This window comes from Lissotriton vulgaris, chromosome 2_1, assembly GCF_964263255.1.
Source record: "Lissotriton vulgaris chromosome 2_1, aLisVul1.2, whole genome shotgun sequence".
NCBI lineage: Eukaryota > Metazoa > Chordata > Amphibia > Caudata > Salamandridae > Lissotriton > Lissotriton vulgaris.
In genome coordinates this window covers 120,321,202-120,346,153 of record NC_141687.1, presented here as the reverse complement: position 1 = coordinate 120,346,153, position 24,952 = coordinate 120,321,202, and the positions used below count along the sequence as shown (strand labels likewise).

General features: G+C 46.9%; 1 protein-coding gene across 3 annotated transcripts in view; it reads left to right on the top strand.

Moving 5' to 3' along the window:
- The first annotated feature begins 2,492 nt into the window (after window positions 1–2,492).
- NOS2 (nitric oxide synthase 2) overlaps window positions 2,493–24,952 on the top strand; it is a 56,298-nt gene continuing 33,838 nt past the window's right edge. The window contains exons 1-7 of one of the 3 annotated variants that reach the window (XM_086954555.1): window positions 2,493–2,520; window positions 9,482–9,656; window positions 16,379–16,460; window positions 18,252–18,371; window positions 19,455–19,603; window positions 22,027–22,189; window positions 24,198–24,289. In XM_086954555.1, the coding sequence (XP_086810681.1) occupies window positions 9,544–9,656; window positions 16,379–16,460; window positions 18,252–18,371; window positions 19,455–19,603; window positions 22,027–22,189; window positions 24,198–24,289 (719 nt within the window). In that variant the 5' untranslated portion in view covers window positions 2,493–2,520; window positions 9,482–9,543. Of the gene's footprint in view, window positions 2,521–5,397; window positions 5,749–9,481; window positions 9,657–16,378; window positions 16,461–18,251; window positions 18,372–19,454; window positions 19,604–22,026; window positions 22,190–24,197; window positions 24,290–24,952 lie in introns of those variants that run through there. The other 2 variants (XM_086954553.1, XM_086954556.1) reach the window with 2 other exon arrangements.

The following is a 24,952-nucleotide window of genomic DNA, read 5'->3' as shown; positions in this document are numbered from 1 at the left end:
GCAGTTTCAGCAGAGAGGCCAAGCACAGAATGAGCAGAGTGTCGGTGATTGCGCAGATCTCTGCTGAGGCACTGATACTCGCTGGACAAAGCGGGCACTGCCATAGGGGCTTCTGTTTCCAACAGGGCGGAAGGGTGTGCTATACTTGACACCTTTTATAGTTGTGCGGTAATGCGTGGCACCCTGCGGCCATATATTTTGTTAACAGATTTTGAGCGATGCGGTATGTCTGATTGCAAGGCTGACTTGTAAATCACAGAAATACTCTGACAATTCACCAGTAGCAAAAGGCTGGTGGTACCAATGTGATCCTGTAGGTGCCACACAGGTGTACCTCAACAAGTGCGACCCACCACACCCTAAAAGGAGACCTCAGATCCTTGGTGCACTAAGTTTAAACCAGACAACAACTCGTACTCAAAAGACAGATGTGTTCAGTGCAGGTGCCTAGAAGCACCAGTGGAATCTTGCTGAACAAGGAGGTCAAGGTGAGAAAATGGCATTTCTCGACGTCCACCGGGAATGGTGCCCGCTGCCCACGGGGTCCGTATGTGGCAGTTTCTACTTCCTGTTGGCAGAAACCACCATTTGCAAAAAAAAGACAGCATGCCTTCAGCAATTTGTAAACACACCTTCGGTCAGTAGTTTATGTCTGATTTTGTCGGACTTTGATTTGTAAAGTGCTCGTCAGTGTCTCCTGCCGCTCACAGAGGAGCCGTGGGCGTTTTTGCGCTGGGGGGGCCACAGGAAACGCCACCACCCTTCTTTACTTTCACGAATCCGGCAGAGGAGCTGGCAGTGCTGGGCTTTTCCCATGTTAAAGTGACACAAGGGGGCGGCGCCAGGGGCTTGTAAATCAGCCCCTAAAAATTATAAACTCAGAAGTGCACCGAAATACAAATGCAGAAGGTGTATGTCTACATACGAAGGGCGGCTGGGGCCCTCCATACAACGAAGAGATCTTACATCGTTTGTTACGATGAAGAAGAAATGTGCAGAGACCCTCAAATTCTACAGTTATGCAATGTGTCCCATGGCGGGACCTCGTTAACCCGGCTATGACCCCAGCTCGGCCATGGCCGGGGGTAGCTTGGGGGTTTCATGCTTGCAGAGAGAGCGAGGGTGAATACCCTGAAACTCAGGTGAGGTTTGAGTGCTGAGAGAAAGGGAGGAGGGGGGTGACTGTCATAAATCTCCCGACTACGTTCTTGGCGAGGCTACGTCTGAACGGTGCCTGTGCCCCAGCAGAGGGCAAAATGCAGATCAGCCCTGCCCGTGCGGCCATGGTCCCCCTTTATCTCACCCAGTCACCCCCAGAACCACAATGCTTCAGTGTACCCAGACTGGCAGGCCCAGCAGGTCACCTTTGCTGTTTATAAACTGTAACATATAAGACATTCCTCATCCCTTCAGCTGCGTGACTGCATGTGTGATCCGGGGGATTTGGCAATTCTTTCCGAAGCTTTAAATAGAACTGCTTAATTACACAGCTAATTACCATGTTGCACAATACTCCAATGGGCAGGAAAAACCGTGTCAGTAGTGAGTTCCCAGGAAACAGCCCAAACGTTTGTCCCCGCCCCCACAATGCCCTCCACCCAAACTATAGATCAGGGACAACAGGGCCTGCAAGTTGGCTCAGTGAGTTAAGCGCTAGAATCAGTCGAATGTATGTCTGTAGGAGCTGCTGATCATGAGTTCACATCCTGACAGGTTCACCTCAGCTGTTCATCCTTCCAGGGTTCATAAAGTCAGTGCCATTGAAATGGGGAATAACAACAACCATGATTTACAGCACTTGGAAACCGCAAAACTGCAGTTCTGAGCGCTATATAAAAAACAAAAACAATTTCCCAGTCAGCATTCCATGATCGACCAGACAAAACGAAGGAGAAACAACTAGAAAAACATTAGATTTCAGGCACTCAGCTTTGGACTTTGCTAGACCCCTTCTTTGGGTTCTGCCCAGTTTACACCATTCAACGACCACGAAAGTCTATCTGCATCTATAGTGAAACGTTGTTTATAGAGCTTAAAACAGCAGGCGCGGTATGAAGCACTATATAGAAAGCAATTTATCACTATTGTTATTTCTGCAAAAAGGTTTTTAAGAAGTTTCCACTAAAGCTCACACATCCAGGGTTAGTTTAAATTGCCCAATAATGCACCAATAGGCATTCCTTACAACCTATGGATAACATCTCAAAAGGTTAAAAAACAAGTTCCTAGTAAGTCACAAGGGTGTTTCAGGTGTGACTTTTGGGAAAAAAAAGACTGGAGAATACCGAAGAGGGGTTCAGGTTGATACTTTTGGGAGATTTAAAGCCCAGGAAAAGTCCCCAAAAAGCCACACACTTCCACATCCTGCATTGTGTTTAAAATGTGACTTTGAAACCCGGATCTTAAATATGGACATTAAAATATCTGACTTCCGGTTTTATTTGCCTCTAGATTGGAATTCTTGCAAAAAAACGTTGGCTGCTGGAACGGCCAATCTGCTCGCAGATCACCAAACACAAGGTAAGAATCCACATGGTGACTCATTCAGCTGTTACATTCTGTGTTTTTGCCAAGTAAATCCTTAACTCCCAAAATGTTATGCAGGGACATTACATTTCAAAGTTAGTGAAAGAACTCCCGAATTCCAGGCCTGAATTATAGAATGTTCTGTTCCAAAATCATAAATGAAGTGCTGTAGAACATTAAACAGCGCCGACCCCATATCATTTGCTGTTTAATTGGCCGGCATAATTGATTTGTCTTTGTGAATTGAGCTGCTTCGGAGGAGCATCAAACTCTCCTTCTGAAGTCTACTTATGCGAGATAACGGGCAGACTTATCAACACTTTGTGCTGGTGCAAAGTTTCCAGAAATGACACAAACTGGCACAAAGTGTTGTTTTGGGATTTTGGGAGGTTGCCTAAAGTAATGCCGAGCAGCGGTTGGTCTATGGGCTTCACACTCCTCCTCTTATGGCTTGTGATGCAAACCCCGAGCTACTGACAACGGCAGATTGGACTTTGCTCCAAAAACATGACACCCCTTTCTAAGTGGGCGCCAATAAGGAAAACATGTTTTCCCCAAACTCTCCACAGTTTGGTGTGTGCCACTGTGCAGCACAGATACAAAGTGGGTAAAGTTTTACAGAATGAGCGTAGTATTTTGTACTGGAAGCAGATACTTCCAGCACAACGCCTGTTAGCCATTACGTGCACGACTTTACAGTATGATGCGTGTGGCGAGGCCGCCTGGCAGTGCCCGGGCTTTAGAAGGGCGCAGCAGTGCCTTCTTGTAGTATATATGACACTTTCTTACCTCTCCCTTTCATTCAACGCAGCGCAGCAACTTTGGTTACTTATTTTGCAGCGTTGCGTAAAAAATCTGTTTTTGCACTATTGTTTGCCCGACATATTGTGTCTGACAGTAGATGGACAACGTGTTTTCTGTGCAGAAGAGTGGGATGCATGTAATATATACCTTATGCTCACAAGCACTCACACATATATTCTAGCCTTGATTTAGCATATCTGCAGGGGCGTGGCTTGGTCAGTAAGATTGTGGGGGAGGGGCGAGCGTCAGGGTTTCCAACAACCATGCGGGCATATCATGTTAAAATACATTACAATAGAAGAGTGCAGAAGGGGGGGGAGGGGGCTAAGAGGGGATGGAAAGGAAGCAGGATGCAAATTGTATGGGATACTTAAACACACTACTTTGTAAAATAACCAATATTTGTTAAGACATTCAAAACAGAAACAAGAGAGAGAGGGTGTCTGTTTTTGTCTGTGCGTGTATGCAAAAATCCCAGGTGAGATCCGACATGCTCCTCGCCGTACCCAGCTGAAAACACCTGCATCCAACTATTTACTAGAGAATAGATTTATTAGGGGTTGTAACACCCCAAACACTCCCCCTGAAGCTACGTCCCTGCCTATCTGGCATTCGAGGGACTGTCAGGGAAGTAAGGGAATGCAATGAAATGAGGCGCCCACCCACGCAGCGGGCACCCGCCATCATCATGGCATGCGTTTCCCACACTTATCTGCTCATCGGACTTAAGTGGTGCAGAGAGTCTGGGAAAGTGGACGGACATGTTCCGTTCTCACAGCGTGTGCACCGGAAGGGGAGGCATGTCAGTAAACATGTTTAGAGTGATGGAAAAAGAGCCCTGTAAAATGCAAACAAGTCACCATTCTTGTAATCCTGTTCCCGCACAACATATGCAGTGCAACAGAGAATACACATATAAGAATAAGAAAATATTCAGCCAGCAATGTACGGGACCACCATGTACATTACATATATGTGCATTACATCAGGTGACTACCTTGTACATTTCATGTATGTGCATTACATCGGGTGACTACCATGTACATTTCATGTATGTGCATTACATCGGGTGACTACCTTGTATATTTCATGTATGCGCATTACATCCGGTGACTACCATGTACATTTCATGTATGTGCATTACATCGGGTGACTACCTTGTATATTTCATGTATGCGCATTACATCCGGTGACTACCATATACATTTCATGTATGTGCATTACATCAGGTGACTACATTGATCCGGTGACTACCTTGTACATTTAATGTATGTGCATTACATCGGGTGACTACCATGTACATTTCATGTATGTGCATTACATCATGTGACTCTTGTACATTTCATGTGTCCGCATTATATCATGCGTCTACCATGTACATTTCATGTATGTGCATTACATCATGTGACTCTTGTACATTTCATGTGTCCGCATTATATCATGCGTCTACCATGTACATTTCATGTATGTGCATTACATCATGTGACTCTCTTGTACATTTCATGTATGCGCATTACATCAGGTGACTACCTTGTACATTTCATGTATGTGCATTACATCGGGTGACTACCGTGTACATTTCATGTATCCGCATTACATCCGGTGACTACCTTGTACATTTCATGTATGTGCATTGCATCGGGTGACTACCTTGTACATTTCATGTATCCGCATTACATCACGCTTCTATCGTGTACATTTCATGTATCCGCATTACATCACGCTTCTATCGTGTACATTTCACGTATGTGCATTGCATCATGCAGAGTAATGCAGTCGTCAGAGATGTGCTGGCACCAAAGTCTGGGGGACGGCCGGTTCACCTGGGAAACCTTTCACCCCCTCCCACCTGGCATCCCCCCTCCAGTCCCACCTGCTGCAGCGCGTTTCCATAGTGACCGAGGACCGGTGAAGTGGCCTTCGCTGCACCACCGCCTGTGCCCACCGAGCTATCCCTGTTGTTTCCTGCTCGGTGGGACGGGACTGCCTCCAGCGGGGTTATCTGATGGAAACCATCAAGGAAGAGGGCTGGCTGCCCTGCCCAGCCCAGCTGGTGCCAAAGGCTGCGTGCAGCGGCCGGGGAGGCAGCCGCATCGACCCCTCTGCCCGGTGGACGTGTCCAGGCCGGCTGCCCCGTCCGCTGGGCATGTGACGGGACAAAGGACGGTCTCCCACCACGAGCTTCTCTCCAGGGTGGCTCCGCGCACTGTGCAGCTGTGCAGCACGGGTCTGCCCTGCCATGCTGAGAGGATGCCCGTCTGGGCGCGCGCCCAGGTCTCTTGGCACGCGCTCAGTCCTGGCTGCGTCTGAGGAGGCCTCTTCCCTGAGCTGTGTGACCTTGCTTCCTTCTCTCGAACAGAGGCCGGGCTGCGGCCGCAGGGAGCCCGGGGGCTGGCAGCTCGACAAAGAGGAGGAAAGGTGAGTCCGCTGTGGGTGTATCACAGCGGCCAGGCGAGCTGCCTGGCGGGGCCGCGCATGCCAAAGGATTACAGACACAATGGAGCAATTTGCAGAAAGTTTTTAACTACAGGTGTCAGTTTCCCGGAGCGCCACTGCAGACAGGTGTGTAGTGCAGAGCGTGCCACACTCAGGCGATACATCGAGGCGGACTGGCCTATCGGAAAACTGTTCGCCCTCTCATCCTTTTCACCAGGGTTTCCAAAGTCGGCCCTGGAGGGCCGGATCCATGCCAGTTTTTAATATATATCCCCATTTAGATAAATGTAGTTATCTTAAAAATATGGCGCTGTTTCGGCCCTGCACCACCGATTTTGGAGAACCCTGCTATTGACAAATGGTCAGTCGAAATCCCGGCTGAATGGCGCAGTCAGTCGCATGGCAGGCTATAAGAGAACGAAGACTGTGTGCCCACCCCTTGACTTGAAGAGAAACTCGGATTAGTAATTCTCTTGTTTTTATTCTTTCCTTGTTCCTCATTATATGTACTTCATTGTGCTTTTCATCACCTAGCTTTACAGAAAAGTCCCATTCCATTATGTACATTGTAGGTATATCGCAAACAGCCGACACGTGTTTCGCCCCTTGTGCAGGTGTATTGCCTGGGGCTTTTACAAGCCTCATAAAATACTGGGTAGTTCCTACAATAGTTTGTTCTGTAAAATTCGAGTAAATGAAATAATGCAAATCCTCTCAAAATCCTGACAAAGTTCTCCATCACTCTTTGAATCAGCCAATATGGATACATTGGGGCAGATTTATGTTAACTGGCGCATCCCCAGGGATGCGCCAGTTAACATGCGCCACAGTGCGCCACTGCTCCGCCACCCATGGTGCCCCGCATTTATGATGCGGCGCACCATGGTGCAAGGCAGTGAAGATGCGTGACGCATCTCTCGGCGCACGGGCGGCGCATTGCAGGAGTCATGTCGCAAGTGCGACATGACTCCTGCAATGCACAGGAGCCACCCCTACAATGCATGGTGCGTCACCCTTACGCCTGCTTCAAGCAGGCGTAAGGAATTGACGTAGAAAGTGACTGAGTGAAATCTCATAGATTTCACTCAGCCACTTTTGCGAGGCGCACCTGCCCCGGAACGCCCACCCTGCGCCGGAACGCCCACAAGCGGCGCAGGGCTTTACAACGTGACGCATCTGCCTAGATGCGTCACCTTGTAAATCGATCGTAGGGATGCGCCACGTTTACGCCGCCTTGCGTGACGCAACAGCGGCGTAAACGTGGCGCAAGGGACTCATAAATCTGCCCCATTATATCTTTGACTCGAATTTTACAAAACAAACTATTGTAGGAACCAACCTGTATTTTATGAGGCTTGAAAAAGCCCCAGGCATACAGCCTGTCGGCTGTTTGCGATACACTAACAATGTAAAATGCATAATGAAAGGCCCAGATCTCTGTACTGGGGTGAATGTATGACATTTTTCTGGATTCTGTCCATCAATTCTTCTTTTTGCGTTTGTCACCCCAAGTGGGATTGGTATGCCCAGAAATGGGTCCTGTGCTCTCCATGCCACTGGAGTCAAGCTATCCTGGCTAATATGGGGTGAATCCCTGTAACTGGTCCTAGGATGCTTGTTTCCAGTCCAGGGAGGACCTGGCCTGGCAGTTCGGGCTGGTCTGTTCCCACTGAGCGCAGGTTCAAGACTGATTTGCATATGGCTGGATTCAAACTGGAATGGCATGGTGAGCAAAAAAACGATGGATTGCGGCCCAGATCTCCATACTTGGGTGAATGTATGACATTGTTCTGCATTCTGTCCATAAATTCTTCTTTATGCATTACTTTCATACAAAGCTTACAAAGCTTAAAACTTGCCCTCAAAACATGGTTTCATCTGACATTCTCACAGAGCATACATGTCTTTCACTCACGCAAAGTTTAGAAAACTCAAAAACTGCCCTTAAAACATAGTTTATCTCTTCGGTATCTGCGAAGTGACACGCTGCCTGAGTTTGCAATAGATCAAGGTATTAAAGCCCCACCTAGGATTTTAGTTTTTGATATCTTTTTATTACTTCTTCATTGTTAATCCTCTGTTTCCCTAAAGAACCGCTTTTGATTGTACACCAGCAGAATGTATATGTGTTATTTTATTAACTCACGGATGATCTGTTGTCAGAATACCTTAGTGTGACTGATTAACAAAGATTTACAGCGGACGTCAAGCTTTGCCTTAGTTTACTTACCAATACTTATCATTCCAGTGCCTGGATACCCTGTCCCTTGATAGGCAGCGCTACATAAGTGCAGATAACATAGCAACCCTTTGTAAACAGACCCTGAATTTGTAAGCCTGGGGCGAGCGGGCAAGGGCTCCACACAGCAAGCACTGAAGGCTTCATACAGTTTAGAGGGCATTGCCCGGCCCCGGGAAGCCACAATTTCGGGCTCTAAACCCATAGGGGGCAGTATGGTGGGGGGCAGCCAAGGTGAAGCAGGAGAGCCTTAGTGTGTCCTCGAGGCACCAAAGCAGGCAGGCACAGACTAGAGACGGGGCAGAGATGGGTCACCTCACCTTAAACCACCTCACCGCCTCGCGCTCTCTAAAGGAGGCCGTCAACGCGATGAATAGCTGGACTTTGCCATAGTCCTGCAGTAAGCTGAAATGCCGCCCAATCCAGAGTGCCTTATTTACAAGGCTCCTGTCATTGACACCTGATGACACCTTGCACAAAGTGCGTTGACATAAAGTAGGACAGATAGACCCGGACGCAGTGCCAGACCGGATGGGTCAACAGTGTGATCCCACCCTTGAACCAACCAGAGATGTTCTGCACCAGATGAAAGGCCATACAGGACTTCCTCTATGATGACTCACCTGGAGGGTAAGTGGCCTCAAGTAGCTGGAAGACGAACACAAGACTCACTTTCTGCCGGAGACTCCCCCGCGCTGCCACAACAGATGCCAGTGGCCTGCCAACCTGTGACATCACCAGAGACACAAACACACCCATGGAAAGTGACTGCCACACCTCTGAACCTAGAGATGGCTGGCAACGCCTGTAATCCCTCAGGGCGTGCCAGCAATGCCTTTTTGCTTTGTTTTGTTAGTAAGGGAAGCCGCTCTCCTGTACCCGGGGTCTCTCTCTTTGGTACCCCTGGCTCTGCCCTTGCACCCTCTGGAAAGGTAAGTCAGAAATAGTAAACATACAGGGCTGGAAGACCTCTGGTCATTCTCTGCACTTTCAGACCTTTGCCCCTCTCCTCACTCTGAAGCAGCAAGTAGAGGGTTAAGGTGGAACAAGGGGTCAACTATATAATGCTATTTTAGCAGGGGAAAGAGTTCATGATGTCACTTCCGCTACCCCTTGCGCTTTTGTGAACTGATGTCCATTGTGTCTATAGTTTCTACTTTTGTGAGCGAGGCAACAGCAATCTGGGTGGGGAATGCAGCAAACGGCACTGCGTAAGAATGGGTAGCTGATGTATGGGGGCATTGGTACAGTGGGGCTGTGGTGTGCCTTGTTCAAGGTAGGGTAAGTCGCCCCAGTAACATGAATAGGTGGGACGTGCCCGTTGGCGAGGGGGGTCACTGGCTGGCACTAGGGTCTTGTGACATGCCAGGTATCTTTTCAAGCAGTGACACTGAGTTTACAGGTTCTATTGTGGCATGTAGTCTTTGCGGAAGGACGATCTGTTGTAGTAACCAATGCTTATCTTTTTCTCTTCAGGTCTACTTTCTATCTCGATCCCTTCGCAGACAGCTCCCGTCGAACTACTTAACGCCTGGGAAATGAAGTGCCACTTCAAGAGACTCTTCAACCTAGGCAACGAGAAGGACAGAAGCTATGACCTGCAAGATCTGAACAACAACTTCATGCCCAAGTACCCTTTCAATGACGACAGGTATGGTGATGCTTCTTCTCTCTGTCCTCCAGGTGGGGTGTTCTCAGCAGCCCTCCGGGCTAGTAAAAAGGCAAAACCCACAGGACAAGAAGGCCAGCCATTAGGGCAGGGTAGGCTTTTATAGTATGGGTAGTTCATGCATCCACTTCTTCGTGGTAGTCAAAGGTGCCGGACAAAGAGGTGTGAAGGTTGCAGGCTTCTTGTAATCCAGAACTGATGAACCACAGTGATCAGGGCATGCTTTCCTGGTGCTCCCCCCGCCCCCTACCCACAAGCATCTTTGCCAATATACAAGCCTTTTAGCTATAAACTGAGTAACCACCTCCTAAGGCTGCTCCTGGGCTTCTCGTAACATGAACGCTCACCTCCCCGGCTTGGGCTAATATCCGCATGGGTGCCATGCAAGCCCACCTACCACTAAAGGCAGCGCTGCAGAGGGTGGCTCGGATTGGATACATTCCTCCTCATTCTGCAGGCACTTCAATGGCGTCCCATTGAAGTTAAGGTTAATCAGCGAGGTGGCCTGCATCGTTTGCGAATGCTGACCCACGGGCACTCCTCCTTACCCGACCAAAAAGCTGGACATCAGAAAGTGAAACCTTATTTGGAGCCCCGACATTCGAAAAAGAAAACTCTACAACACCATCCTGGTTGGGTTATGCACCCAGGGTCTGGACTCTCCCCCTCCTGCTCAACGCAGGGGTAATCCCCTGATAACATGCACAAGGATCTTACACATTCTTTCCAAAGACACTTGCAGGCTGGGATCGCCTTTTGATCACTGTCACCTTCCTTCTTCGACGCCATCTTTCCCTCCTCACTAGCTAAAGACTGCAGCTCACTTCTCCTAGATTTCACCTTCTCTTCCAGCCATTTCAATTTTTTTCCCTGCTTTTTGTTTGCTACAGACAGGTTTTTCTCTCTTGCCCCCTCATGGTTTCTCATCTAACTCGCCCACGCCCTTCCTAATTACCACCCCCACTCCCCACGACTTGCCGGCCTGTCTACCAAAATCTTAAGTGGTAATATGTCTGCATCCCCTGGCAGAGGCCTTCCACAGCTCGGTTTTGACTTTATTCTCTATATTTATCTATATTTACATTCACCATCACAAGGAACTCAGCTGCGACCTGTTGGCTCATGGATACTGTGCCAACACTGCCAATGCGGAGCGCAGGAGCAGCAGGCCAAGGCTCAGGGTCATGAGTTGGGGGTCAACTAGGGGTAGCGCCTTCTATCCCTGGCTGCCCCTTTGCTACCCCTGGCTCTACCTGTGGAGCTTCTGCATCCAGAGAGCATGAAAGCAGCAGCAGGAACATTAGATAAACTGGGCTCCATGCCATGTTTACTTCTCTGCAATCCACTTTCTTGTGCACTCCCCTCCCCCATACCTTCTCAGCACAAATAGGAGGGTGCTGGGGGGCTCCAGGCTCAATCCCATGATTCTATTCGGGGTCAAAGGGTGATTGAAGTCATTTCTGCCAACTGCTGGTGCTTTGGTGAATTGAAGCCTAGGGTGACTGTCTGTATGCAGCCACTGCTGGCATTGGCTCGGTTCACACAGCCAAACTCGCTTGGAAACAATGTTTAATGAGCTCTCAAGTCAACCCCAGGGTATGATTTTTGCAGATAAGCCTCTTCAATGCAGGACACGCCAACAAAAAATAAAACAACCTGAGCGTGTGTAGGAATACCTTGGGCACGGAGCCAATGGCCCGGGGCCAAGGGCTGCAGCTCCCAGCGTCTTCAAAGAGTGGAGCAATATTCATCTGCAGCCGCCAATGTAGGTGCAACTCGAGCCGACGAGTGCACCGGTTACTCCCGGCGCACCCTGCCCTGTGGATGGAGGGTAAGGCCAGAACTCTTCGGGCATCACAAATGCAACACATCCTATTCGATGTTTATCGCTGCAGCATCAGGAAATCATTGGCTGTCTTCCAAGAAGATAACACAACTCCCATGCTCGCCATTGACAAATGAGAGCTAATAGCATCATGTGTGGTTTGACAAGAAGTCATTCACTGGTTGTGAATATATACGCTCACGCCATCTACGCGTGCCAGACCCTGATCACACCACTCCTAGCAGATGACCACACCCCAATGTGTGAAACTCTGGGATAGCTTTAGAATGTGGAGACCACCTTCAGGCTTCCTTTTGCCTCGAAACCCCCTCCAACAAAATGTAGCGCCAGGTGTACGAAGCCATTTTGAGGTTGCAACGCCTGCATTTGAGCAATCGGACCGTTCATGACCTTCAGATGGCTTTTTTTGCATGCACTAAACCATTTTGCGATTTGGTGACAGGTTATTGAATTACAAAAGGGATTTAGAAATGAATATTGAGCCACAATTTGGAAGAGGCATGATTAGAGTCAGGGCTGGCCGGACTGGCTGTAGCGGGCTCTGGGCATTTCCCCAGTGGGTCTCCAGGGTGTGGGCTGCTTTTTGGCCCCTGGGGGGTGGGAGAAGGTTTGTGTTAGCAGGGACCGGTTTGCAGCATAGCAGCAACATCAGCCCCTTGTAACAAAAGCAGCTGCCGTGTTTTCCATGCACGCCCCCGCCCTCCCCCCACGCGCAGCCGGTCTGACTCTATTGCCAGGGACAGTTTGCGTCCCCAGTCCGTCTCTGCTTAGAGCGTCCCCTTCAAATTTCCATTTGCTAAGCAATGCACCAATTTTTTGAGACCGTGGTTCCGGTTACAAATCATTACAAAGTTACCCACTCCTCAAAGAGGGTAGTAACCCACTGATTGTTTGAAAAAGTTGTTTGGGAGTAGGCAATGGTCCAGGGGTATGGACTAAAGTGATGCTTAGCCTGAACATCACTGCACTCTTGTCATTCAATCAGCAGCTAAGACTGGCGTACCACTGGGGGGACAGATCCCTTGGTAATTCTGAACAATGCTAGTCTTCCTACCAACCACTGATTTCTAAAAAGCCACTGATCTGTCATTTATAGTGTAGTTTGAAAGTAGTAAACTAGGTAATAAAAGAGAGACGACCAAACATAAAGAAGCCATTTTGGACCGGTATCCTCTGCAAGCCGTCCTCTTGTGTGCTGGTAGTTGTAGAGTGCTGCTGTAGGCGTGGTTACCCCAAAAAAACATAAGGGCAACAAAAGAATGAGAAAATATGCTTAGTGCACTAAGAACTGATTAAAAACAATGTGACAGTGGGGAATTTGTAGGATCTTGAATCTGGTCAAGGAGAAGAGGGCTTAGTCACACCTGGAATTCTCTCCCTCCAGATATTAGATCATCTTCCAACTATGCGAGCTTTAGGAAACTTCTAAAAACATGGCCATTCCAGCATGCCTATGTTTGATTTGGATTTCAGTTGTTGCCTCTCGTTACCTTAGCACCAACAGACCTTACGGTGAACGTGCACTCTATAAATGGCCAATAACATGACAAATAACATAACAGTAGACAACAGAGGACATCAATAGAATGACAATCATCTGAGGATGCTCAACACCTGAGAACAGCCAATGGCATATAGTCATTCACTGAATGAATCTGAAGATGATCCTCTTTCGTTATATGGCAGAACACTGGGCTATACCAATGTGGGAGCGATTAACGACAAACCGAGCCCTCGTTTATAGTTTCATGGTGTTTCTGTCATCTTGCGTGGATTTTCCTCACCTGCACATTAGTTGTCATTGAGCGTATGGTACATAGACATATGTTGAATGAGATTTCGCTTCAGTGGTAGCGTTTATAAAGGCAATAGATCAACCAATTTGTGAAAGCAACAGATGTGGTGTTGTGAGTTGTGCTATCCCATTTGCAATGTTTGACACTTGGCACGCGTTCTCCAGCGAGGGTGTCATTCTAAGACCTACTTTTAGAAATTTATGGACAGGAAACAGATTCTAATTCACGTGTTTACTGTCAGAAATGACGCAGGAAATATCTGGGAAGCGGAGAGAAGCAAAAAGCACCGCGGTGACCCCTACGGAGCCTGCTTGAAGAGGCTTCCTGCAGGAAGCACATCTCGAAGTGTTCCCACCTACGCCTGTTCCTTTTTATTACCAAGTACTTCCCCGCTGCGCCAATTCGCAGCTGGAGAGGCTTATTTTGGGTGAATCTGAGCCGTTTTTCCTGTCTGGAGCCCATTATGCCTTTCCTCTCCTACTCTTCTGCGTGGAAGGGGTGAGGTCAACAACTCAAGGTTAACTGGTTTCCAGAGCTTCTCTCCAAACATCTTTGGCCTGAAGACCTATCTTGCCTGTTCAACAGGTCAGACCCTGTGTTAGGGACCCTTGCTGGCCAGGACACTGATCCAGGTGTCATATGTATTGACTAACTGCACTTAATAAGACCAGCTCAGTTAGTTCTGGTCTAATAATCCTTTCCAAATTCTCCGCCGGATAGGTTAGGCTTTATTTCAGCCTGACGGAGCAATCCATTGCATGGACATAAGACTTCTTCAGAATAGTCAGTGCCAGGCTCTTCTTACGATCCACGGCTAGAAGAGTTAATGATTCGGCTTCCCGGCTTCAGCCACAAGGGCTTGTGGGTGTGCACACTGTATATCGACACTAGAATATCAATGAAACACAATATCGCGGATAAAGTATGGATAACAAAATGGTGACTCTTCAATAAGTCTACGATTTCTATACCTAACTCCACTTTTATCTACCTTGGCAATATATTTATATATCCTCAAGGTGTTTAGATTAGGAATAGTAAATCTATGCTTCAAAGTATATGGTTTCGAAATTTTGTCCCTCGATATTCTTGTGCCGCGATATTCCGGTGGTGGATATTAGGTGGTACATCTGGGCATGTGAGGATCTCCTTCCAGGTCAGACTTTCTAGGTTCTTGCTTTCTGTTCAACGGGCTTGTAATGATGAGGCTTTTCATGCAGGAAGTGAGGGAACACATTCCAAAACAGAGTCTCGATAACATCAAGTCAACCTTGGCACTAACTGTTTGAAGAGAGGTCAGTATGGGAAAAGCCTTCTGATGGTACACAAATAACAAAAACATGGCTTCTTCACTCTGGTGTTTTGAGGAACCATGGCTAGAATGCGCATGGACCCCTCCTCCCGATTCTTCAGCGAGAGCGCAGAAGAATAATCTCGACACCGACCATTGGCCAAATAGTAGAGATCTAGCATCTGAGGATTATCTCAGGTCAATCATTTCATTTTTGCCAGATGTCGATCAAGATAAGTAGGCGCCATTCATTCGCTATGTCCATCCTAACTAGGGTGCTAGTTCCGATTTGGGCGCCAACTCCCTTCCGCTTCCAAATAGGGTTTATGAGCACAGATTGCAAACTCTGGGGATTTTGCACTTGCGACTTTCATCAGGCAAATCCTGGCACAAATTAAGGTAATGGGGCATGTATTGAGGGATTGAGCACTTTGAAATGGGGAACATGAGGTGCAATTAGAATGTTATTTTTAATTTTGATGGCTGAAACATGAAGTGGTGTGGTAATTGTGCACCTGCTAATTACTGCAACTCAACCAGATGTGCACCTGAGTCGGAAGCACCCTATCAGGATATTGTCTGGAAGCTGGTCAGGATGAAACTGATCTGTAATATCACCCCTCCTTGTTAGCAATCTAATCAAACTATTGCTTTTTGTCTTTTGTGTCTTTTGAGCATGCTTCTGTGTAATTGTTTGACATCATTATTACTACTGATGCGAAATGACGTGTGTGGAATTATTATTTGCTATCCCTTGTCTCAGAGGTCATGAAAGCTTAGCTGGAACAGAAAGTGAACAAGGCTCTAGGAACCATGTGTAGTGATGTAGTTTGCACTCCGCATCCATCTCCTAATGCCCATGCAGAAAAAAGCAGATTAATGAGGGCCCAGGGATGGAATCAGGGGCTAACCGGAACGCTCTGGTGCGTTGATGTCACTTGTTCTACCCTGATATGTTGGTGGATTATGCAGAGAGTTCCACACCAAATTACCTTGTTAAGCGGCAGCAGACGTCACCCCCAGGAGTCAACACCCAGGGTTCAATGTCACCCCTCCCGCTCTAGGCCCCAGGTGCACTGGAGCCTCGAGCGGGAGGGGTGACATTGAACCCTGATCATTTCCTTTTTTAATACCCCAAAAGCAGTCAAAGTGGCCATTTCCTTGCTTGCACCAGGGCCTCCGACGCCCTTGCTACGCTGCTGTTCACATCCACCGTGTAAATAAGGGTCACTAAGGTCGGTCCTGGAGGGCCGGATCCAGGCCAGATTTTTAACATATGTTATGTTATGTTAATTTCGATTTATATAGCGCCAAATCACCAACAGGTCTCTTAGCGCTTGCTTTGGGAACCCGTCCTGGCTTTCCCTGCGAGATAACCCCTACTGGGCATCCCCAAGGTGAAGACCAGGCATCCCATCGCGGTGGGCCGTAGTGGAGATTAAGCAAGCTATTGCCCAGAGTTGCAGAGTGTGAACCCATGATTCGAGTAGGCACCGAGGCGAGAATTATCGAGTCTGTGGACATTTTTTAGCTCAAGACCCTGCCGCGTCGGGAATTGAACCCTGGTCCCGGGTCTGACATCTGCATCAGGGTCTGCCTGCTCTAACCAGTGAGCCACACTTCTCCACATTTAGATAAATATAGTTATCTTAAAAATCTGGCATGGATTCGGGCCTCCAGGACCGAACTTGGAGTACTCTGGCATAAGTCACATGAAGAAGGGCAGATGGTCTAGGGACAGAACAACTGAACTTGTGCTTCCCTTCCACAGTCACGCACCGCAGAAGGGAGCCCAGCTGAATGGCGAGAAGAAGAACGCCGACGCCATGACGCACGTGCGGGCACAGACAGAGGTAGGTGACTGCAGGCAGGAGGTGCCCTCCATGTGCCACACTGTCCTCCTTTGGGTCCGATCTCATGGCATCTTCTGGGCTCACCTTTCACCCTCTGCTGTCTCACCTCACTCCTTTCACCTGTCTGGCTGCTTTTCCTGATGTGTGACCTATGGGTGTCGTATGGGGGCAGCCGGTGGCAGTAGTTGCCCCCTCTGGCTTTGCCTTTGGTTGTCCTGGTGCTGCTGTGCCTGTCTCTGGTCTCAGCGCCCATGAAGGCAGCAGCAGGAACCAAAAGTTCAGAGGGCTTCGGTTATTGTCTGTCCCCCCACTCTCTCCTCTTCCTCTAGCCCCCAGCAGCATTCAGGAGAACTTTGAAAGTCAAAGCATAGGACGAGGGGTCATCCTCAGGGGTCACCTGGGGTCAAGGAGTGTGTGCCATGACTTCAGCTATAGTTGCCATTTTGGTGACTCAACATGATGTGAATTATGGAGAGCAGATTCTGCACACAAAGCTTCCTGATCACTCACAGGACCAGAGAAGATAGAAGGAGCTAGGTCTGAGGTAGCATGGATGCTGGATTGGATGGCTGGAGAGGTCCGTCTGCAGAGGTAGCAGGGATGCGAAGTAAGGCAAAATAGAGAAGAAGGAAATGAGAGAGAGAGGTGAAGAGGCAGGGTTGCGAAGGAAAGATAAAGAGGAAAGGAAAGAAGAGAAGGCGGAAGGGAGGTAAAGGCGGTAGGGTTGGGTGGGAAGGTGGAGAAGAGGAACGGAATAAATATGTAGAAGGAGAATATGGGAGCAGAGAAGGTAGGCGAGAGGGAATGAGGAGAACGAGGTAGCATTGGGAGGAAATGATAAGGAAGGAAAGAAGGAAGGGAGAAAGGGAAGAGGGGTGGAAGGAAGTAGAGTAAGGAAGTATTTAAGGAGAATGTGGCATAGGAGGAGAGGCAGAGAAGGAAGGTAGAAAAGAAGGAAAGAGGAAGGGAATACGAGGTAAGGAATAAAGGAAGGAGGAAGGTAAGAGGGAACGAAGAAAAGAGGAAAATGAGATGTAGGGAAGGTGTAAGTAGAATGTGGGATATGAGGGGAGGCAGAGAAGGAAGGAAAGATGGTGAGAAGGAGAATGTGGCAGACGAGGTTGGGTGCCAAAGAAAGAAGGGAGGAAGGGAGGAGTAGGTGGGATAGAAGCAGAGGGAGACAAGAAGAAGAAAAGAGATGGGGAGTGGATGTATCGAGGTAGGCCGTTTAGCGGGAAGGCAGAGAATGGAAGGAAGAGATGAAGGAAAGTAGGTAGAAAAAGGAGAAGATGAAAACAATCTGTGAGGAGTATGGGATGACAGGGAAGGCAGCGGTAGAAAGAAGGAGACGACGGAGCAGTCAGATGATGAGGGCATGGGGCAAAGGGGTGGAGAAGAGGCAGCCATAGGAATGGAGAGAGGGAGTGGTGGCAACATGAGGAGGCAGGACAGACAGATGAGAGGATGGAGAGCAGAGAGAGGTAGAGTTAGAAGGAGGGGAGAGGATCCGGGGGCGAGTCAGAGTAATGCTTGAGAGGTGGGATATGAAGCGATGGGAGCTTGCGTCAAAGGGGGATCCGGGTAAAGCGAGGGGGCAGGAGTAACGAGAAGAGGGAGGAAGTAGAGGTGAAAGGAGGAAAGGGCAGAACACGGGAGGCAAGGATGTGAGGGGAGGAATCATGGAGCGGAGAAAGACTGAAGCAATGGCACTGCCCGCCTTTCGCCCAGGCCGGGGGTCCACGGCCGCTCCTCCTAATAACACGGCTTTCCTTTGTCCCCTTGTGGCTCCAGAAGACGACGAACCACATCACCCCGGTGGCGAAAGCCCCCCAGTGCCCGAGGTATCTCAAGCTGAACAACTTCCAGAACGGCGTGACCCTTCAAGACACGCTGCACAAGACGGCCAAGGAGGTAAGTGGGCACGCTGGGATCCGGGCCCCGTGGCCAGCGGCCCTCTGCTTCCCCCTAGGGGTCAGGCAGCGAACCTCCCTGCCGCACAGTGCCTCTGAGGCCTGAGCCCAGAGGACAGGTGGCAAAGAGCCCATTCTGTCAGATTTCACATAACTGCGAGCAGTTTCTGGATTGTGAGTCTAGGTTATCTGAGTTTAAGCAAGTTGATTATGTGAGATCAGTTAAACAGTTATCTGAACTAGTTGATCTGATATAAGTTTATCTAAGACTGCTTTATCTGAAACTATTTTTTCTCTTTCCACATAGGTTAACTAAATTTCTATTTATCGAAACTATTGTAGCACAATATAATTTACTTAAACTAGCCTAGTTTATATTGCCCTGTATTATCTGGGTCTAGTTTAGCCAAGATTAATTTAGCTGACCCAGGTGATCTGAGACCATTTTATCTGAACGTTGCTAATATATGTGTAAAACAAGTTTATCTTAGTGGACTTTATCTGAGTCTACCAATCTAAGACTACCGTACCTGAGACTAGTTATCTTGAGTCTAGTTTGTGTAATACATGTACTTCTAAAACTGCTTTATCTCATACCAATTTATCTCACCACAGTTTATCTTAGTATCTTATGTAAACTAGTTTGCTCAACACTAGTTTATCTGACCCTAGTTTATAAGAGTCTTGATTATGAAAGATAGTTTACTTGTACTTAAGCACGTAATCAAATGAACAGCTTGTTCTTTGATTGTCAGTGTGATAGTTAGCAAACCTAAATGAGAAATAATTTTATTTTATGGCTTTTATCCCTTATGAGTTCTAATGTTAAAGGCAGGTTGATTCAGAAAGCTGATTGAGTCCTCAAAATGTGGCATGTGTGCAACAATCCTTGGGATTGCTCTTGATGATCTAATAATGTGTTTAGGTCATTAAAATACATGTTATATTTTAATGTAATTTCGTTTTGGCTAATGCATCATGTGCTAAGTACAGTAGAGGGAACTGCACTGAACGCGTAGGCGTAGATACCAAGTAGTGATAGTATGGTCTTGCATCTTGATGATTTTTGTCTCTCTTTCTGTAGAATATCGGTTGCCGGACCAAAAATTGCCAGGGCTCCATCATGTTCCCAAAGAACTTAGTGAGGGGCCCGCGGGACGGGCCCCTCCCACCAGATGAGGTCCTTACGCAGGCGATAGAATTCATCAACCAGTACAACAACTCACTAAACGAGTAAGTTCGTTTTCATTTATTTAATTATGCAGTTAGTTCCTTTTGTCTTTGTTTATTGTTTTTATGTAGTGCTAAAAGCGGCCTGGTAGCACCTTCACCTGCATTGAAAATTAAAATATAATATCATGCTAAATAGACGTAATTGGAATGGAATTGCGTGCATAAAATCTGCACTTATGAACAAACAAAAGTGAGGGATACAAATGTTGTATTAATCAGTGGGTATTCCATTCCATCCTTTTTTTGCTCATGGTGCATTTATGGAGAGGGACCTATAATATGCAGATAATCATAGGCGCCTCATTTTGAAAGAACTTCATATTTACTTTTTCATTGCCCTAAGTGTGACCAAATGTGCCACAGAGACAACACTGACATATTTTTGTCGTCAGCACGAGAAACCAACGTGAGAAAATAATTTGAAGAAATTCACAAAATAATTTTTGTGTTCAGAGATTGAGACTAAGGAATGGAATAGAAAAGTAGAACAAAATACTAAAGTTGCAGCAACAAAATATACACATGGGACAAAGTGGGTTATTAAATAAAAATTAAATAAAGTACGATGCCTACTAAATCAATAAAACTAGGAAGAAGTGTTCCTTACATTTCTACGAGATGTCCAGCAAGTATCAATCACAAAGTCACAGCGAGGCTGTGAGAAGCAGATAAAATAGGAAAATAGCACCAAAGGGGAGAAAACAGGTTTGAAAAATTCTCCAAGAATGAGGTAAAGAGACAGGAAGTGTGGAGTGGTGGAAAAAGGAGATATGAATGGGAAATAAAAACTAGGCAGCCTTGGGGGCATATGAACAACGGATGGGGATAAATAACGCAAATCGCGCTTAGCGCTTTGTTATTTATCGCCGTCTATCTCTGGAATTTATCGCCCTGGTAGCGCGTTATTAACTACACGTTTCTCCAGGGCGATAAAAATTCCAGAGATAGCAGGAAAAGCGCCGTTTTGCAGGGAACATCGCTGGTTTTCCAGCGATGTTCCCTGCAAAACGTCGATAACCTTGCTGATACGACCCTGTGGTCGTATCAGCATAATCCACCCCCTATGTTAAGCATAGGTAAGTCAGGATTTTAGCAGAAGGTAGTTGTTGGCTAATACCGCTGTATTCGCCAAAATCTAACGTGTGCTAAAATCCTGTGGGCTGCCTTGTAAATATCGCGATGTGAACATCAGCAATATTTTAGAAGGTAGTCCATCGCCCAGTGATGGCCACTTTGCACCTCATTAGAAATGCAAAGGGAGGCATCAGAAAAAAGGATGCTAACATGCGATTATGCATGTTAGCACCCTCTTGTAAATAGGGCGATAGTTTTATCTCCGCTTTTTTGGCTTTTTAAGCCAAAAAAAGTGGAGATAAAGCCCTTGTTAATATGCCCCCTGGTTTTTAGCAGCACTGGGGGCTACTTAAAACAATGTTAGGCCCGTGCAGAAACTGGTGCGAAGGAGGCAGAAAACACAACACACCATAAAAATGCAGCACCTGACGGAATATACATTAAGGTTGTCGTCAAAATGGAATCAGTCAGAAACAGCTTAAGGGTCATCCAGTGCTTAGTTTGTAAAATAGAAAGTGCTGGGACCGTATTACAAATCGGGTGCAGTATTACTGTTTACGCCGCCATGGGCTTTCAAATTGGTGAGACAGGTGCAAACAGGGACAGTGTGCCCTATTACTGATAAGACACTGTCCTCAGGGCAGATGCAAAGTCGCAGCTTCTCTGGGGACAACACATTCGTGAAATACGGTGCCGCTGCAGTACAGTGCCACAGGAGCGGAAAGAACAGACGCTCATGTCCTTTGTGCCCCCGAGTCACTGTATGTAATATGTCCCCTGGTGCCCAAACCTTTCTCCAGAAGCTGCAGGTGATGCTGGCGAATGTTGGAGTTGCCAAATACCAAGGCTTTCTGGTCTTAATTCCACTTCATGGCTCTTTTGTCCTCCACCAAACAGTCGCTGCCCCTTTATCTCGCTCTTGCAGATTCTTTTTTCACCTGTCACATCCAGAGGGGGGTGTGATCTGGCAGTGAGTTTGTTGACTGTTGAATAGGAAGAACCGGGGGCCTGATTCTAACTTCCACCAGACCAAACTGTGTGATGTTGGAAAAATGATCTTATCTCCTCAGGCCTCAGTTCATTCATCCACCTAAACAAAGTACTCCTAAGTAGTAAGCGCCTTATAAAACTGGTTATATACAAATATGGCTCCCACATAAGAATGTGATGACACCACAGATTACTGCATGGAAATTAGGAAAGCACATGAGATTGTTACCAAAGATTTTATAACATCTTTCCCCATGAGGATGAGACAATTAAGGTGACGTGGACAGTTGTGATTGGACACAGCATGGTTAGGGGTAGCATCCGCTCAATGTAACAAAGTTCTGCTTTAACTTTTACAGGCCCAGGATAGAAGAACATTTGGCCCGCCTGGAGACCATCACCAAAGAAATAGAGACTACAGGAACCTACCAGCTGACCGAAGACGAGCTCATCTACGCCACCAAGCAAGCTTGGAGGAACGCGCCTCGGTGCATTGGGCGGATCCAGTGGTCGAACCTGAAGGTAACAGCATTATCTGCTCTTACTGCTCACGAGGACCACCCACCACAGCTCTTTAACCCTTTCTCCTCCACAGCACCCGCACTATAAGTATTACCTTGGCATGAGATCTTGCTAGACTGAAACTGACAATATACTGAATCTGTGTGGGAAGTGACACACATTTACCACTCAGACATGCACAGTACGGCCACAGTACAGCCATCATTTTGCACACAGTACTGAGTACAGATGAATGGCTCGGGTTGACGCCTCATGCGTTGCTGCTGGTTCACATTCACAGAGAGTTCATTGGTGGTCTTCCTTGTGGGGTGCAGTAACTTTATCAACGCTGGTGTGTCATTAGCTTGCCCAGGAATGATTGTATTATCAAAGATGGAAATGCGATTTCATTGAATTCTGAGTGTATCCCTATCGGTGGTGTCAGTGACACTTGTATTGATTATCACACCCTTTGCACCAGGCAGATGGCCTTCTCTAACAGAAATTAATATTAACCCGAGGGTTTCATCCACATTTCCATTCCCTTGGGTTTGTGTGCATCATTGCTCAAATAACCATACAATAACCAGTGTACACCCTTGAAATGTACCTCCCTGAATGTCTAAAGAATCTCAGCAAGATCCCTGAACTGTGCTGCTACAAGAAAAATTGAGAAGTTCATTGGATCGATGGAAGGGATGATCTTAGGAGAATCAGTGTTCCTTCAATTTGTAACCCTCGTATCATCTAAGGATGATACCAAAGACTTCAATCCTCGCTCGTTCAAAGACTGACCCAGACTGTTCTGGGCATAATCCGAACACCTGCAACAAAAGCAAAGTACCCAGGTGGTTGGTTTGTCCCTACAGCCTCCTTCTCTTCCCAAACCAATGCTGTGGTCAACAACACCAATTTTCAGCTTGTGATCCTTAGAAAAATCCACCCCTTATTACAATCTAGTCACCCCATGGAACTAAGAAGTGCCCGGCTCCTGTGCCACCTAGACTACTAAGCCATGGTTTAAGCTGGTACCGCAAAGGAAGACTTATAGAAACACTTGTGTCCCACAACCAAGCTAAGAGACTATGAGTTAATTTCAGTATCTCAGATCATGTCCCTCCCAACCCAATGACAATTAGCTTGCTTACACTAAAGAGAGAACTAAAGATTAACTGTTACGTATAGAAGGTATATGCAAACCATGGCTCAGGACCAATTCCAAAGTCTACCCCTCTCCACACAACAGTCATGAACCAACAGGGCAATTGGGCAGCTGAACACTCAGGGTAACAGCCGCAGGACATGACAAGCCGGTGCTGGCAGCGTGACTCTGGAAGAACCCAAAACTAGATTTCCGACCCTGCCTAGACTGTGCTGCACAGAAATTGAGAGCAGTTCTGTCCAAGGAAAGTAACTTTCAAGAAGATTCTCCATCACTACAAAACAAACATGCCCCTCCTCCTCAGCAGACAGACCAGCCCCCACATTTCCGGACAAGTAGGTGAAAATGTACCCCCCAGAAAAGGGACCTAAGCCAGAATTATTGAACAACCCGTAAAAATACACTTTGCAAATGTATTGCCATTGTGTACTGCAAAGTGACCAGAAACTGATACGTGGCATTCTATAAAGCAATGCTTATATATAAATAAATAAACCTTTGGCTATCATACAGTAATGGGAAGCGTTTGTCGTTTGCATAATATTGCTTTTGAGATACGGTACACTTGCACCCTTCTAGTATCGTGCATAGTTGCCCGACAAACATTTGTAACAAATGTAATTTGAATTCAAAATGTATAAATCTGCCCCTTCCCCTGCAGTAGAGGGATCTAAAAAGAACACAGCGTAGAAGAGATACACAAAGAATCCACAAATGTATTGTACCATATGATAAGCCATTCACTATTTTCTATGCAGGCACTGCACTGCCACATTCATCGCCACTTTCCGGCGTGGAGTCGTATGTTAACTTTAACGTCATATAGTTCAAATTAAAAATCTCTTTGGTTTGTTTCTACTTTTCTAGGTGTTTGATGCTCGGAAGATCACCACAGCAAAAGAGATGTTCGAACACATCTTACGCCATCTCAAATATGCCTCAAATAATGGAAATTTAAGGTACGTTGAGTAGCACGTCTAGGAAGAGAGAACATGGCCGCCATCTTTGTTTGAAGAAAACATGAGTTGTTCTAGAAAGAATGTTGTGAGGAAGCAGACGCAGACGATGCACATATTTTTAGTATGATTTGTTTAGTTATTTTATTTTACTTTCGAATCACGTTCGCCTCCGTATTCTGCATCATTTGGAAAAGAGCTGGTACTTTTTACATGTGCGCTTTCTGCACTGACAATCTTCCGCACTCACCGCGAGGTAGCACTTGTGATGCCCGGATGGTGTAACTAGACACAGCAAATCTTCAGGTGAGACAAGAAAGAACTGGAGCAGGAATAGTACAGAGTTCAATGGAACATAAGGTGATCTGGATGAATTTTATGGGGGAAAAAATCGAGAAGAGATATAGATTGGGTGTGGAGTGACCAGAAGAATCTAGGATTAGAAACAGAGGTAACTGACAATAATGTAAAAGAACGCCAGAAATGTAAGGTTAGGTAGATCAATAGCAAATATACCTTACACAGATGAGAAACTGGAGCCAGTGAGAGTGATGAGGTTTGGGGGAAACATGATAATGTCAAGTGCTCAAGTGGCACATATTGCAACCTGAATGGGTTTAGGAGTTTGACTCGCGGATGTTTTTATTACCCAACTCAGTGGATTTT